Raw genomic sequence first — 14,875 nt, forward strand, 5'->3', positions numbered from 1 at the left:
CACAATCATGACATGTAAAAGTCCATTTGTGTTCTTCTCACCTCTCTCTGATTCTTGACAACAGCTGATCTGTTTTCTGTTCGTTTGTTTTTTATGAAATGAGTCCTCACTACGTTGTCCAGGATGGCCTCAAACTCCTGGGCTCAAGTGATCCTCATGCCTCAGATTCCAGAGTAAGTGGGAATACAGGCATGTACAACCCCTCGACCCAGGTTGTTTTTTTAAAGTGCTGATCTGTTTACATCACTCTAGTTTTGTCTTTTCTGGAGTTTCATATAAATGAATTCATACAGTACTGAATTTACTTATGTTTAGCCCCTTTCACTTAACGTGATGCTTTTGAGATACATCCGTGTTATTCTGTGTGTTCATAGTTACTCTATTTTTCATCACTGAGAAGTGTTTCTTTATGTGAATACATTACAGATGGTTTATTCACCTGTTGATAGCCATTGAGGTGTTTCCTGTTTCAGCTATTACAGATAAAGCTGATAGGAACATCTGAACACAAATCTTCGGGTTGGGCATGTTTTATTTTGTGGGGTGAATGCCCAGGAGTGGTGCTCTTGGGTCATATGAACATACATATATGTTCAGTATTTTAAGACTCTGCCAAAATGTTTTTCAAAATGATGATGCCCACTTGCATTCCCACCAGTAATGCGTGAAACTTCTCATTGCTCCACATACTCACCAATACTTGATAGTGTTAGTAAAACTTTAAATTTTTTATAAAGTTTACATTTACCATTTTTTCCTTTATAATTTGTGATTGTGAGGTCCTATTTAAGGAATCTTTTCCTAACTCAAGAACCTATGTTTTCTTCAAGTTTTATGATGTTAGCACCTACATTTAGGTCTATACCCATTTGGGGTTAGTTTTTGCTTATAGTTTGAGCTAAAGATTGATTTCTTTTCTTTCTTTGCATATGGATATTTAATCATTCCGGCATAATTTGTTGAAAAGAGTATCCTTTCTGCATTGAATTAGTTACTTTGACATCTTTGTTGAAAGTCAGTTGGCCATATACGTTTAGGTCTATTACTTGACTTTTTTCTGTTCCATTTATCTGTATGTCTATTTTTATGCCAATACACCATCTTGATTACTACAGTTTTACAAATCCTGAAATCAGGTAGTGTAAGGCCTCCAGTTTTGTTTTTCTTTTTCAGAATTGTTTTGACTATTTCAAGCCTGTGGGTTTTGAAGATTCTTCTATCTTGCAGCTCAGCTACTCTCAAGATTACATCATTGTCCAAGGTGCTTGCTAAGCTCCAGCCATAATGTCCATGTTCTAGGCCATCAGAAGGAGAAAGAGTGAAGAGCAAAATTGTCTTCCCTAGAGGCTTATTACTTTTGCAAGAAGTTTTCCCCAGAACTCCTCTCCTCCCACAACAATATTCTGCTCTCATCTTAGTAGTCAGATCTTAAACTGGTGGCCCTGTCAGGTGTAAGGGAGGTTATGAACTATGGTTTTTCTCTGGAAATATTGATGTCTGCAGTCTTTGAGGTATTCTATTAGTTGATCAGGAGTGGAAAGTAGATATCTGAAAAACCATATGAAGAACTGACTTTGTCAATTATTTAAAATTTGTTGAATGTTCCTTTGCATCCTAATGTGCGGTCATTATTTGTAAATGTTCTATGCCACTTGAGAATAATGTACATTTGAACTATCTGTTGGTTCTGGCTTCACTCCATGCACATCTTTATCAAGCACAACTTTGTTGTTTAAATTTGGGTTCATAGTAATTTATTTCCTCCATCAAATTTGTATAGAAACATGTTAAATTCTCACACATGGTTGTATATTTGCCAATTCCTCCTTATTTTGTTCCTTTACTTTAAATACTCTGAGGCTATTAATGACTTCATAACTTCTTAGTGGATTTCTTTTACCATTATACAGCATTCTGCTTTATCCTTATTAATGCTTTTGCCTTAAAATCTCTTTTGCCAAGTGCTAATGTTGTTATACAAACTTTTTTGCTTTTTTCATATTTTTCACTCTATGTTAAGCCATCTTGTGCAGCTTTGGTTTATGTCTCTTGTAACAGCTCTTAGCTTTTGCAATTTTATCTGATAATCTTAGCTTTTTAATGATTTTTTATTCGTTTTCATTTATTGTGATTCCAGATATATATGGACCTATATCTTCTGTGGTAGTGTTGACCATTCTTAGTTTGTGTTTTTTGTGTCTCTTTCCTGCTTTCTGATGGATTGATATAACATTCTATATTCTCCCTTTTCTCCCTGCTGGTTTGGAAATTAAAGACAAAACTTCTGTAATCTTATTAATCATGCCCCAATCACCAAAGATGACAAGGATCTTGTAATGGTTTCACTACAAATTTAATACCTTATCTCTACCATTTGCTTATTGTTGTTTAATATTTAATGTTTAACTATAAATTTTGAAACTATTATTTTTGCAGTTGATATTTACTTAAATCAATTTTTTAAAATCATTTTACACACTCACCATTGTTCTTTTTCTTTGGTTTCACTTTCTGTCTAGCTAAAGTAAATTATTTATTTTTTCCAGTGAGTGATCTCTAAGTAGTAAATTCGCTAAGTGTTGTATGTACAAATTTGTCTTTTTTTTGATAGAAATGTTTAGCTAGGTTAAAAATTCTGGGTTGATATTTATTTATTCTCACTATAGTAAAGTGGTCACTACATTGTCTTCTGGAATCTATAGTATGGCTAATAAAAAGTCATTCTTTTGTCGTAACTGTAACTTCTTGTTTAATATTCTGCCCTTTCTCTCTAAAAGCTTTTTTCCCCAATATTTAATCATGAAAATTTTAAGCATGCAGAAGACTTGGGAGAATTGTATACTAAGCATCAATATACTTTCATGTAGATTCACAATTAACATTGTATCATTCCTGCTTTATCACTTTTCTATCTGTATTAGTCCATTTTCACACTGCTAATAAAGACATACCCAAGACTGGGTAATTTATAAGGAAGAATAAAGGAAGTTTAATGGACTCACAGTTCCATGTGACTGGGGAGGCTTCACAATCATGGTGGAAGGTGAAAGGCACATCTTACATGGCAGCAGGCAAAGAGAGAGTGAAAACCAAGTGAAAGGGGTTTCCTTTACAAAACCATCAGATCTTGTGAGACTTGTTCACTACCATGAGAACAGTATGGGGGAAATCACCCCCATGATTCAATTATCTCCCACTAGGTCCCACCCACAACACGTGGGAATTATGGGAGCTACAATTCAAGATGAGATCTGGGTGGGGACACAGACAAACCGTATCACTATCCATATATACATTTTTTTATCCACTCCATAACCCATGGTCAAGTTTGAAACATTTCAAGGTTGCAGACATCTGCACCCTTCCCCCTCAAATACTTCTGCCTGCATATCATTAACTAAAGTGATTTTATAAGATAAAATTTACAATGAAATGCACAAGTATGAAGAGTACCATTTGATGAGTTCTTATAACCACATTTTTCTGCACCACCAAAATGTTGACCAAGATACAGAACATGATCATCACCATGGAAAGGTTCCTTATGTCCTTTCTGTTATCTCTCTACCGGCTACCCATCAGGGCAATCACTACTCTTTGTTTTTCCGTGATAACTTAATTTGGGTTTTTTAAAAAACTTTATATAAATAAGGTTTTACAGCATGTTCTCTCTATTGTGAGATTTATTTCACTCAGCATGTTTTTGAGATTCATCTGTATCATTGGATGTATCAGTAATTTGTTCCTTTTCATTGCTAAGTAGTGTCCATTGTCTGAATATACTGAATTTTGTTTGTAATTCTCCTGATGATCGTCACCTCGAGTATTTTCGGTTTTTTGCTATTATAAAAATTCTCCTCAGCACATTCTTGTAGAAGTCTTTCTGTTTTTTCATATCTCTTATCTAAATACCTACGAGCAAAATTGCTGGGATATAGAGTAGAAGTATCAGTTCTTTCCCCTCAGGACCCATGAAAAGGATGGTGCAGGTGGATGCTGCACTCACAGGTGTGTGCTGCAGTGGAGCAATGCTTCACTGAGGAAACCCATGGGGTTTGCTAGCTCGGGGACCGCTAGCAAACCTGCCCAAACTTTACCTCTGAGGGAGATATTATCTTTTTAGCTGGGATTTAAGCAACTCTCCTCTGGGGATATCTCCTCTGGAAAATTTCTAAGGAGGGAGATGTTCTCCACTTTATACTGGTCAGGGAATAAATTTGCCCCAGAATCTGGAGGCTACATGATCTCTAGCTTCCAAGGCTGCTTGCTGTTCTAACATCCTTGAAGTTATACCCTGACACCATGAGTACAGAAATACCAATGAGAATAGCTTCTCAACAAATTCTTCCCACATTTTTGCTTCTGGTAAATTTCCTCATGCAGACACTGCCCCATCAGCCACTTTAATTAATTTGACCCATGGGTCCAGATACATTTGATTTGCTAAATGTTGTAGGAGCAAATTGCAAATGTAGGTGCACTGGCTCACTCGTGTTATCTCAGCACTTTGGGACACCAAGGCAGAAGGATCACTTGAGGCCAGGAGTCCAAAAACAAGCAAAACAACCAAAAACAAGCCTGGGCAAGATAGTGGAACTCTGTCTCTACACACACACACACACACACACACACACACACACTTCATAAACAGTGAATGTTTTAGGTCTTTAGGTCTCTTATGACCAGCTGACCACCTCTAAGGTACAAGTCACCTTACGTGAGGGAAGCAAGTTAATGCCTGGCTTCCATACAAGAAGCACAGTCCCCAGAGCACACAAGGTGCTCGAAGAAGGGAAGCGTTTACAATTGTTGAGTTTCCCTGAGTAGGATGTACATTTGTCAGGGGGAAGGTAAACAGTGCCTCCTACGTGACTCCTGGATGACTGTAAGCCTTGGGGATCCCAGTTCTGTTCGTTGTGTCCAGTCTTTGATTTGTTTGTGTGTTGGGGGCAGGGAGAGGGTGGGCATGTGGGGGTACTGTTTGAGGACAGTTTTTCCAATCTATCCTTTTTGTCCATGACACCAACCAGGTAACAGTCGCCCCCCGACCCGCCCCAACAAATGACTGAAAACAAGGGTAGGGACAATGTCTGGAGGATTCTATGTTGGACCTCAGAACCTGGGCCCAGCCTCTGCTGTCTCATGACTGGTGCGGAGAGGCTGACTCAGCATTCTCAGAGGCGGAGCACTGGAGCAGGTGTTTTCCTTCTGGACAAAGGATTCAGGGTAGTTCTGAAAGACAGATATCACCAATGCTCCTGCTTCCTCCTTTCCTCCTAGGGTTGCAGGTGTTCCTGCCTTAGATGTCGGGATTTTTGCTCTTGCTTCACTGCTGCAAAATTTGTCTGTACCATTCAGGTGGCTGCACCTTCATCTTTCTCCCCTAATCATCTCCTTTTCTCACTTAGACCTTCCATCCACAAAATCAGATACAAGTAGAGCAAAAGCATTTTCATTAGCTGTGTCTGGAGTGAAATCTGAATCCCCTGGGCACTCAGAAGGCTGTGCCCACCAGGCCTCTAGGGAAAAGAATGAGGCGTCATCCCTAGGAATGGTCACAACAGAATCCTGAATCTTCAAGATAGGTCTACAGAACACTTGCAATACCCCACACTTTTGTCCTGGTCACTGTCCAGGAAGGAGATGATCCCTTTCTGGGGGCTGCTTCCTTCAGTGAACCTCCCATGGTGTGTGGACAGGAGGAGATGAGGGACAGTCAGAAAGTCAGTGCACTGTGGAGTCACTTTTCTGATAAAGGGCACATCAGACTGCAAACGGTCCAGACAGCCAGATTCAGGACACTGATGAGTTTCTGGGATCACAATAGCGTTCCTGGAGTCAGTTGTTCTGCAGCCTGAAGGAGGGCTGACAGTGTGGAGGCACTGCTGAGATTATTTAATGAAGTTGTATGGGGATTCTATAATGATTATGTAATTACATAATGAAAACTCACTACATCAGAGGTCACAATATCTCCCAACTTCCAATACAGAATATTATCTATAACATCATCAGCTTCAAGGAGGATGCCTTCTCATTGCACATTTGCATTTACTCAACAAACACTTGAAAAAGGAACATGAAGCAGCAGTTATCATTCACTCTAAGGTGCCAGCAAGAGTTAATTTTCCATTAAAAATTTTGTTTCAAAGGAAGGTCATCTCCTACAGTCTCCCAAGCCTATGATCCACAAGGCTCATGCAGAATTAAAATAGAACTCTGTACTCAACTTCCACACTACTACACAGATTATAAAGAATTTTGCCTCATTCCTGTGGACCAAAGTATGAAAAAAAATCTTGTATACTGCTAGCATATAAAGCTCAGAGAATTATATTTATACCTCTGCATAATTAAATTTATTCTCTTTTATTTGAAGAAAAAAAGAAGGGACATTCCTGGACCAGAATAAAAAGCAGAACGCAGAAAAAAATCCAACAACATGGTAAGCAGGCAAAGTGAGGTCGTTACAGCTTTTGAGTTTATTAGGGCACTGCCCACTGTATTCTTGAAGGCCTGCAGTTCCCGAGGGCCTGGAGAGTTCTGTACATCCTGTATCAGTTAGGATGTAGACTAACAGGCTGTGACAAAGAGGCCTGAGAATGCAAGGGCTTCAACAAAATGGTTTCTCATGCATGTAATAGTCCAGAGGCCCACAGTCAATAGGGAGGTCTTATCATCCTCAGCATGGCTTTTTTTAGTAGCTCAAGAAATTTTTATTAATCTGGAAAAATGTCCTTAAGAGGGCTAAATGAAGAAAACAAGGTGTATGTGTATGTGTGTGCACCTGTAAAATATATATATACATATATATGCAACCATATTTTATGTGAAATTTATACTTGTGAAAGTGTGTTTTTATGTATCTATCAATCCTTACATAGATATGTGTAATTATTTATCTGTGTGTATAAAGAGATATAAAGCTATAGAAAAATCAATGGCAGTTCATTTATAAAGATATATGCAGTGGTTACATTTAGTCAGTATAATAGAGGTGATGTTTATATTTTTATTTGTGGTATTTAAATGTACCAGTGTGTATTAAAATTTTTAAAATATTCAAACTTTATAATGAAAAAGCGTTCTTTAAAGGTAACGTATGCCAAAAGAAAAACCTAAGGGAATATTTTTGAACAAATCACCATCTGGAGATAGCTATCCTCATCTGTGGCTATCTCCAGATGATGATGTTTTAGACCATTTTATTTTCTGAATTTTCCATAATTATATATATTATTTATTTTAGTCATGGTCTAAGGATTTCCTTTCTCCTAGTCAATGAAGGGTAAGTCTTATTTTCCAAATGATGCTCAGTTTTGAATCAGTGGATCTATATAGTAAGATTTTAGAGTCCTGTTGAAAATTGTTCATTTTCACCAATCTATATATCTTCTGTTCTGTTCTTGCCAGTTTAAGTGTCTGCCTGGTTTGTGGATGTACATTTTTGTTTGGAAAGAAAAACAAATGGTTGCATTTATTTTAAGAATGGGTGTTTTTAGCCGGGCACGGTGGCTCACGCCTGTAACCCCAACACTTCGGGAGGCTGAGGTGGATGGATCACTTGAGGTTGGAGCTCGAGACCAGCCTGGTCAACATGGTGAAACTCCGTCTCTACTAAAAATACAAAAATTTGCTGGATGTGGTGGTGGGCACCTGTAATCCCAGTTACTTGGGAGGCTGAGGCATGAGAATCACTTGAACCTGAAAGGCAGAGGTTGCAGTGAGTCAAAATTGTGCCACTGCACTCCAGTCTGGGAGACAGAGAAAGACTGTCTCTAAAAAACAAAACAAACAAACAAACAAAAAACAAGAATGAATGTTTTCAAATTAAAAAATTATTTGGACTGAGTCATTATAACATTTTCATTTAAGTCTCTGTGTATTATCCTAACAAATTCTAAGAGACTGCAATCTACAATTAAATCCTGTGTGTAATTTAGAAGTCGACACTCCCAAAAGCAGAAGATGCTCTGGACACCTGCTTGAGGTTCCTTGTCTGAGTGTCTGAAGAAACCCAGGACTCCCTCACTTGAGTTTGGTCCAGCCTGACAGCTGTTGTTCTGCCCAGTTCTATTAATACATTTTCCCCTGCCTATCCCCAGATAACAGCAAACCCGGTGGCCAGCTGGTCCCTAATGAAGAGAAGGCAAAAGTGAATCTGCAAGGCCTTTCCAAGCTCAGCGGTAAGATAAAGTTTGTACCACTTTTCATTTGCCCTTCAGGTCAATGCAATTGTTGTTGAGGTTTTGAGGAGCCTAGAACCTTTATTGTTTACTAGTCAAACTTAGTCAATTTCAGAGCTGTGAAATCTAAAAAAAAAAAAGTAAACCCATTAGAAGCCAGGGTTGTAAGTTGATTGTATTCATATCATAGATCTTGTCTCTCTAGGTTCTAAAGTTGTTTTCCTCTGTGTTTTATCTGATTTTCCTGGAAATTTCTTTGCCTTAAATCATTCGCTAATGAAAAAGGCTAGACCTGGTAAATTGTAAGCAGAATACAGGTTTATTCTCTCACTGCCCTTTCAAGTCCTCTTCCTAGATGAGTTATTTCCTGTCCTGAGCAACCCCTATCACTTTCCTACTCCCTTTTCACAACAGTAAGAGTGTCCTTTCAGTAGTTGAGAGTCTTTCTGACCAAGTATTAAAACTCCAATGTCCTCCCCAGTTTAAAGCATTTAAAGCACCTTCCCTCCTGTAGCCTGGGCAAGCCTTAGTCTGCAACACATATAGTTGGGGGTGACATAGTCAGTGTCTTCTCTTATTCTCTCTTGGCCCTATCCCCACTCCATAGCTGTTGGCTTGGTCCCATCCAGGACTGGGGAGGTGAGAGAGAGGGGTGAGATCAGAGTGTGGAGGTGTCTTGCCTGACAGGTGCAGCCGTGAAATGACATTACAAGTGGTTGATGCGCAATCACTAGCTCTTTCTTCCACGAGATGCTTTCATCAACTCTCCTGCAAGGGAAGGGGAGGGGTCAGGCATCACAGCTTGACTTATTTTGAAAGAAGTAGAGGTTTACTTCTACAACCTGGATGTGAGTGAAGGGCTGAACCTAGCATCATCAGTTCCACCAACTCTTTCTGTGGTCGCATAGGTGGACTGGTGCATTGTCTTAGGATGTGGGTGCTTGAAACTTGGGTGATCAACTCAACCTACTTGCTTGGGACTTTCTTAGTTTTGCCAGTGAAACTCTCATGTCCTGGGCACCCCCTTTGTCCTGGACAGACCGGGACAATTGGTCATTCTACTTGGTACTTACTGGATTGTTCCCAACCATTGGGACTTGAAGTGAAATTTTGAGAAAGCAGGAGGAAATTGAAAACTCTGTCACGCTTCTTTCTAGAGGCTAATTAACACCAACCATAACAATATTTTAAAATAACTTTAAATTATATTCTGGCCACCATAGTATTTATTAGGGCTTGTGATAGGGTTTCAGTGTTATTAAATGGGTATTACAGCCATTTAACACAATAATATTTGACACAATAATATTTGAATCCTGCCTTGTTCAGCCACTCGATTCTGAGAGTAAAACACAGTAGTGCTGTATTATGAATTTGCTGTATTTAAGCTCCAGATTGTTCTGTACCAAAAGCTCCATAGACTAGAGTAGACTTCATGGTGTTTCCTTTTTCTCCCTAAAAATATGAGGCCTCAACAAATGTAATGAAAGCTAAATCTGACACACCCACTAGTCCCAGAAAAGATGTAACCAGACAGAAACAGATAGAAAGGAAGAAATAACTCTGTATTAGCTGGACTGTCCAAGGTTGTGGCCAGAGCTCTAGTGCCAAGACTGGCTGGAGTATAGGAGGGAAAAGAGCAGCAAGAGTATAACATCTGGATCTATTCTCACTGTACGGTGAGCATGGACCCTCAGAGAGGAGGGAGGGATGAAGCAGTGAAGAGGAGAGACCTGGAGATGTCCTGGCCTTCCAGAGTCCCCTTGGCATCTTTCATGGGAGAAGAGGGGAGGAGAGCTTCTCAGAGAGCCACACCTGTGTGGCTGATGTTCTATTGCCTGGAAACCTCATCTTCCAGAGGCAGGCAGCAAGATGGAGCAAAAAGATTAATATGCCTCATGGAGAACCACATTTCCACCTCTTTAGTAGTTTTTCTTAGCCCTTGGCTGTTACTATAGAAGCCTCATACCTCCCTATACAAGTTTATTAAACTCTCCTAAAGCTCTTCTTTGAGCACCTATTATCTTGGTTAAATATTAACAGGATGACAACTTGTAAATATGAAACTTGTTTGATCTTGGGATAAGATGTCTGTAATTATCAGTATTGGTCCCTTGGGCCATTTGGGTCTTAAATGGGTAAAAACCTGATCAGTAAGTGTGTAGTCTAAAGACCAGAAAGTGGAATCATATTACTAAGCCATAGGTCCGCTTTGGGTCTGATTGGTCTTTTCCACTTTGCTGGCCTAATATGCTCATAATATGCTTAGAGTTTAGAGTACTTAGGAATAAGTAGGTTGGAAAATATTTCTCCACGGGGTCTACATGACCCTGACCAGCACCCCCAGATGGTGGTCACTGGATGGTGGACATTCAGCACAAGAAGGAAGGAACATTTTGCTTTCCTGCCTTGGAAAATAAAACACATTTGAACGATAGTAAACCTTGACATGTCCACCCACAGCCAATTAACGTGCACACAGGAGAACCTCATTGGCCGCAGCGTCTGCCATGTCAATCCTTAATTACCATTTGGAATGAAGGCTGTGGAAGCCTCAATTCTACCCATTCCTCATGATTAACTTTCTTCTGATTAGTTTCTTAGATTCTAATATTTCTTTTTTCCAAAGCCATGTGGACAAAGCCCTGGTCACATTTACTATTACTTTCAGCACAAAGGTACGAATATCTTCCCTCAATGTGATATGTGCAGCATACATCTCACCTATGGAACACCTAATAGGGTTTCCCTTAATTCACAGAACTGTCATTCATTTTTGTCTCTGCTAAGAGAAACCTAAATGCCTTCACTTAATTTTGTAGTTTTGTCTCAATTTTCTCTGAATATTTTAGTCTCTGTAATGACAGTAATCATCATTTTGATCTTGCAAAGATTAAATAAATTAGTGGATGTGTGTTTAACATGTGTTATATGCCATATATATTTTTCAAAGATATATATTTGAAATGAAATATGAAAAGAACCTTCAAAATATGAAATGAACCTTCAAAACATGAAATGAACCTTCAAAATATGGAATGAAGTATTTATACTGTTGCTTGACATATATGTGGAATACTGATTTCAATTAGGTTTTTTCCTAATATAAGAATAGGAAAATGAAATATAAAGTAAACCTAATATTAGCTATCTAATTCTTCATACCTTAAAGGCTAAGGTTTAAATCTTTTTATTTATACATTAAACTGGCTTTTGGAAAGTTACATTTAAATGGAATTTTTGAAAAGCAGCAATATGTTTAATACAGTTGCTCATTTGTGACTGTGATTATATTATTCTATTTTCTCAGGGAGTAAGAGAAGCAAACCTGGAACCCACTTCACTCAGAGTGACAGAGCTCCACAGAAAAGGGTCCGATCGAGAGGTAAAAAAGAAAAGAGGAATGCACTTTCAATAACTAAACATCTAATTTCCTGTGCTTTATGCTGTATTTTCAGTAATAAACCTATTTCCTTAATTGTTTTATGAAACTGTACTAACTATTGAGAAATGTATCCTATTAAGTTATTTTCCAAAATGTGTCAAGGAAAGAAGGAAGTAAGTTGGTGATTGATCTACAATCAGACCCCGGGGGCTCAGGGGCCACTAAAGTGCTACTTCCACTGAAATGATAAATTTCAAGGCTGGAGATAGATAGCCCATTGCTGTATAAAGGGTATAACCCATAAGTGATTTAGCTGACCTTCCTCTGGCTACACAGAATGCTGAAGTCTAATTTCTCCAATATTTTGTGTGACATTTGAAAGGTGAAATTGGGGCCCACATTGTGTAGTTATGTATAAAAAATGCCACTTGGAAGAAAGACTTTGAAACTCTAGAGATTTATGCAATAGAATTTCTTAAGTAGTCTTTGTGCCTTTGTAGGATTTACCTCAGTGGGGAAGGGGGATGTGCCTTTGCAAAGTGAGACACAATGAAGAAATCCTCTCTTTCAGCTTCAAGAAAGCACAAAGATGAAACTGTGGATTTTCAGGCTCCTTTGCTTCCGGTGACCTGTGGTGGGGTGAAGGGAATTTTACATAAGGAGAAATTGAAACAAGGTGGGTTTCATGGTCTTCTTTAAATTGCAGCTCCTATCTGAAGGCATCACAAGTAGTGGGGAATTATCGTGTGAATTACACATCATTCAAGGAGTTTGGCCCCAGTTTGGCTTGAGGGAAGGAGGAAGGGATTTCTAAGATGACATTTTCAGACTTTAAGAAATCACACCCATTAGATGCTCACTCGCACACGGAGTGTCCAGGGGTTGCCCAAAGAACCAAAGAGAAGTGCAGGAACGTCAATTTGCAGATGGAAAATGTCATATATTTTACTTTGAATCAGACAGAAAAGGGAAGAGGCCCTCAACCTCGACCTTCATATTCTCTCCCCCTTCTGGAGTGCCATCACCAGGGCAGGGTGCTTGGCTTAGGGTGATGATCACAGGCTTTAACATTAGGAAGCCTGAGCTCCAGCCTTGGCTGTGCAGGGGTGACTGTTCCATTCTGAATAGAGAAGGGGACCTTTCTGAATGTGAAAGTTCTCATCTAAGAGAGGGAACAATAATGAAAAACCTGCCTCATGATGTAGCTGTGAGAATTAATTTACATATTAACGTAAAATATTTTGCAATTGAAAATTATAAAACTTTGTCAAAATCATCTATCAGAATGGCCTTCATCTCAGACCTCTCTTAACTTGGCTCTTTGAGCACCAATTAATATAAACGTTTTCATTGGGACTTTTTTTAAACAGCTTAACTGAAATAGAGTTCACATATCATGTAACTCACCACTTAGAATATACCAATCAATGATTTTTTTTGTATTTTCACAGGATTGTACAGCCATTATTATCATCTCATTTTAGAACAATTTGTCCTTCACTAAAGGAAACCTCATGTCAATTAGCAGTCAATGCCCATTCCCATCTCGCCCCAATGCCCAGCCCTAAGCAGCTGCTCATCTATTTTCTGCTCTATAGATTTGCTTATTCTAGGCATTTTCTACAAATGGAATCCTATAATACATCTCCTTTTATGACTGCTGCTTTTAATAAGCATGATGTTTTCAAAGTTCATTCATATTGAATGTATTGGTACTTCATTTCTTTTATTGATAAATCATATATTTCATTGTACAGATATACCACATTTTGTTTATCCATTCATCAACTTGGGTTATTTTCACTCTTTGGCTGTTATAAATAATGCTATTTTGAACATTTGTGTAACAAATTTGGTGTGAACATATTTCGGTTCTTTGAAGTGTATATTCAAGAGAGGAATTGCTGAGTCCAATGGTCATTCTATTCTTAACTTATTGAGGAAACACCAAAGTGTCTTCCACAGTGGCTGCATTATTCTATATTCCCACCAGAACTGTGTGAAGGCTCCCATTTCTCTACACACTCACCAACACTTGTTATTGTCTGTCTTTTTTATTAAGATACTAGTGGGTGTGACGTAGTATCTCATTGTGATTTTGCTTTGCATTTCCCTAATAGCTGATGGGGTTGACTATCTTTTATATATAACTTAAATTTTCTATTAGGTAACATTTCACAATTATTTTTTAATATCAGCTACCCGTGATTGCACAGATGAGAAAATCTCTGTTCAATAATGCCCTAAAACTGAATGAAAAATGTTGTAATAGAAGGTGCACATGTTGCTGGGGCAGCCTCCTGAGCCACAGGGCACTCATCTCAGACTGTACTCCTACCTAAGGATTCTGCCTCCACGTTGCCCCCAGAGCCATCTGCAGACTCAGGCCTGGTCTCTACCCCCAGAATTCAAAAGCAAGTTGGAATCCTCTCATCTTTCAGAATTACTTGCTTTTCATTCTGCAAGTGCTTTTGAAATGCTTAAAAGGTTGCTCTTGTTGACAACCATCACTTTCTTCATGGATGAAGGTCAAAGAAATGTGCACCCCCACCAGGAAATATCCTTAGAGGGGACTTTCAGGCTGGATTTGAGGCCTCTGAAGTCTGAGAGGGAAGGCCAGACCCTCCCGCTATTGATCTTGATCAGAAATTGGGTGGTTCTAGATACAATGTGGTGAGTGGCCACAGTCTGAGCACTGGGAACAAAGAGGGCTCAGGATCAACTTACCCCTGGTCTTACAGGAAGCTTCTTGAAGTGTATACAGACTGAGGATGGAAATTGGTTCACCCCCGGAGAATTTGAAACCAAAGGAGGCTACGCAAGATCAAAGAACTGGAAGCTGAGTGTGCGCTGTGGCGGGTGGCCCCTACAAAGGCTGATGAAGGTATTCCAATGACAAGGCGCCAGACCTGTACCCCTTCCTGTTGTTCCCCAATAATGAAGAGACTGTTTATTCACCAAATATTTGTTAGGTTATAGCTAAATCCTTGATGCCAGTGAGTTTATCCTCTCACTCAGGAGAGAGGGACCCCATATTCATAACCACACTACAGTGCAACACATTGATGTTGTACAGGGGCTCCATCAGGATAGATGCAGCAGCTTGGAGGAGGAAAGGGTCATTCTGACTAGGGTGGATGCAGACAATTTTGTGCACTGAGAAAAAGAAGAGAGTCGATAGTCAGGCAGGGCAAGAAGATACTTCAGAGAAAGAATGACCTGAAAACCAGAATGGCATTAAAACAAGAACCATAGTAAAACTATTAACAGGTCTGTGGATTTAGGTAGATAGGTTTTGTACAAT

The 14,875-nt window shown here is 39.1% G+C and overlaps 1 protein-coding gene across 1 annotated transcript in view; it reads left to right on the top strand.

Annotated features, from left to right (window-relative positions):
* The window catches only part of SP140L (SP140 nuclear body protein like), a 63,347-nt gene that overhangs the window by 37,705 nt on the left and 10,767 nt on the right, over positions 1-14,875 (top strand). Inside the window, exons 9-13 of the mRNA XM_025404056.1 lie at positions 6,380-6,445; positions 8,106-8,186; positions 11,497-11,571; positions 12,143-12,247; positions 14,313-14,455. Coding sequence (XP_025259841.1) covers positions 6,380-6,445; positions 8,106-8,186; positions 11,497-11,571; positions 12,143-12,247; positions 14,313-14,455 — 470 coding nt within the window. The remainder of the gene's footprint in view (positions 1-6,379; positions 6,446-8,105; positions 8,187-11,496; positions 11,572-12,142; positions 12,248-14,312; positions 14,456-14,875) is intronic.

Source organism: Theropithecus gelada, chromosome 12 (assembly GCF_003255815.1).
Source record: "Theropithecus gelada isolate Dixy chromosome 12, Tgel_1.0, whole genome shotgun sequence".
Taxonomy (NCBI): Eukaryota; Metazoa; Chordata; class Mammalia; order Primates; family Cercopithecidae; genus Theropithecus; species Theropithecus gelada.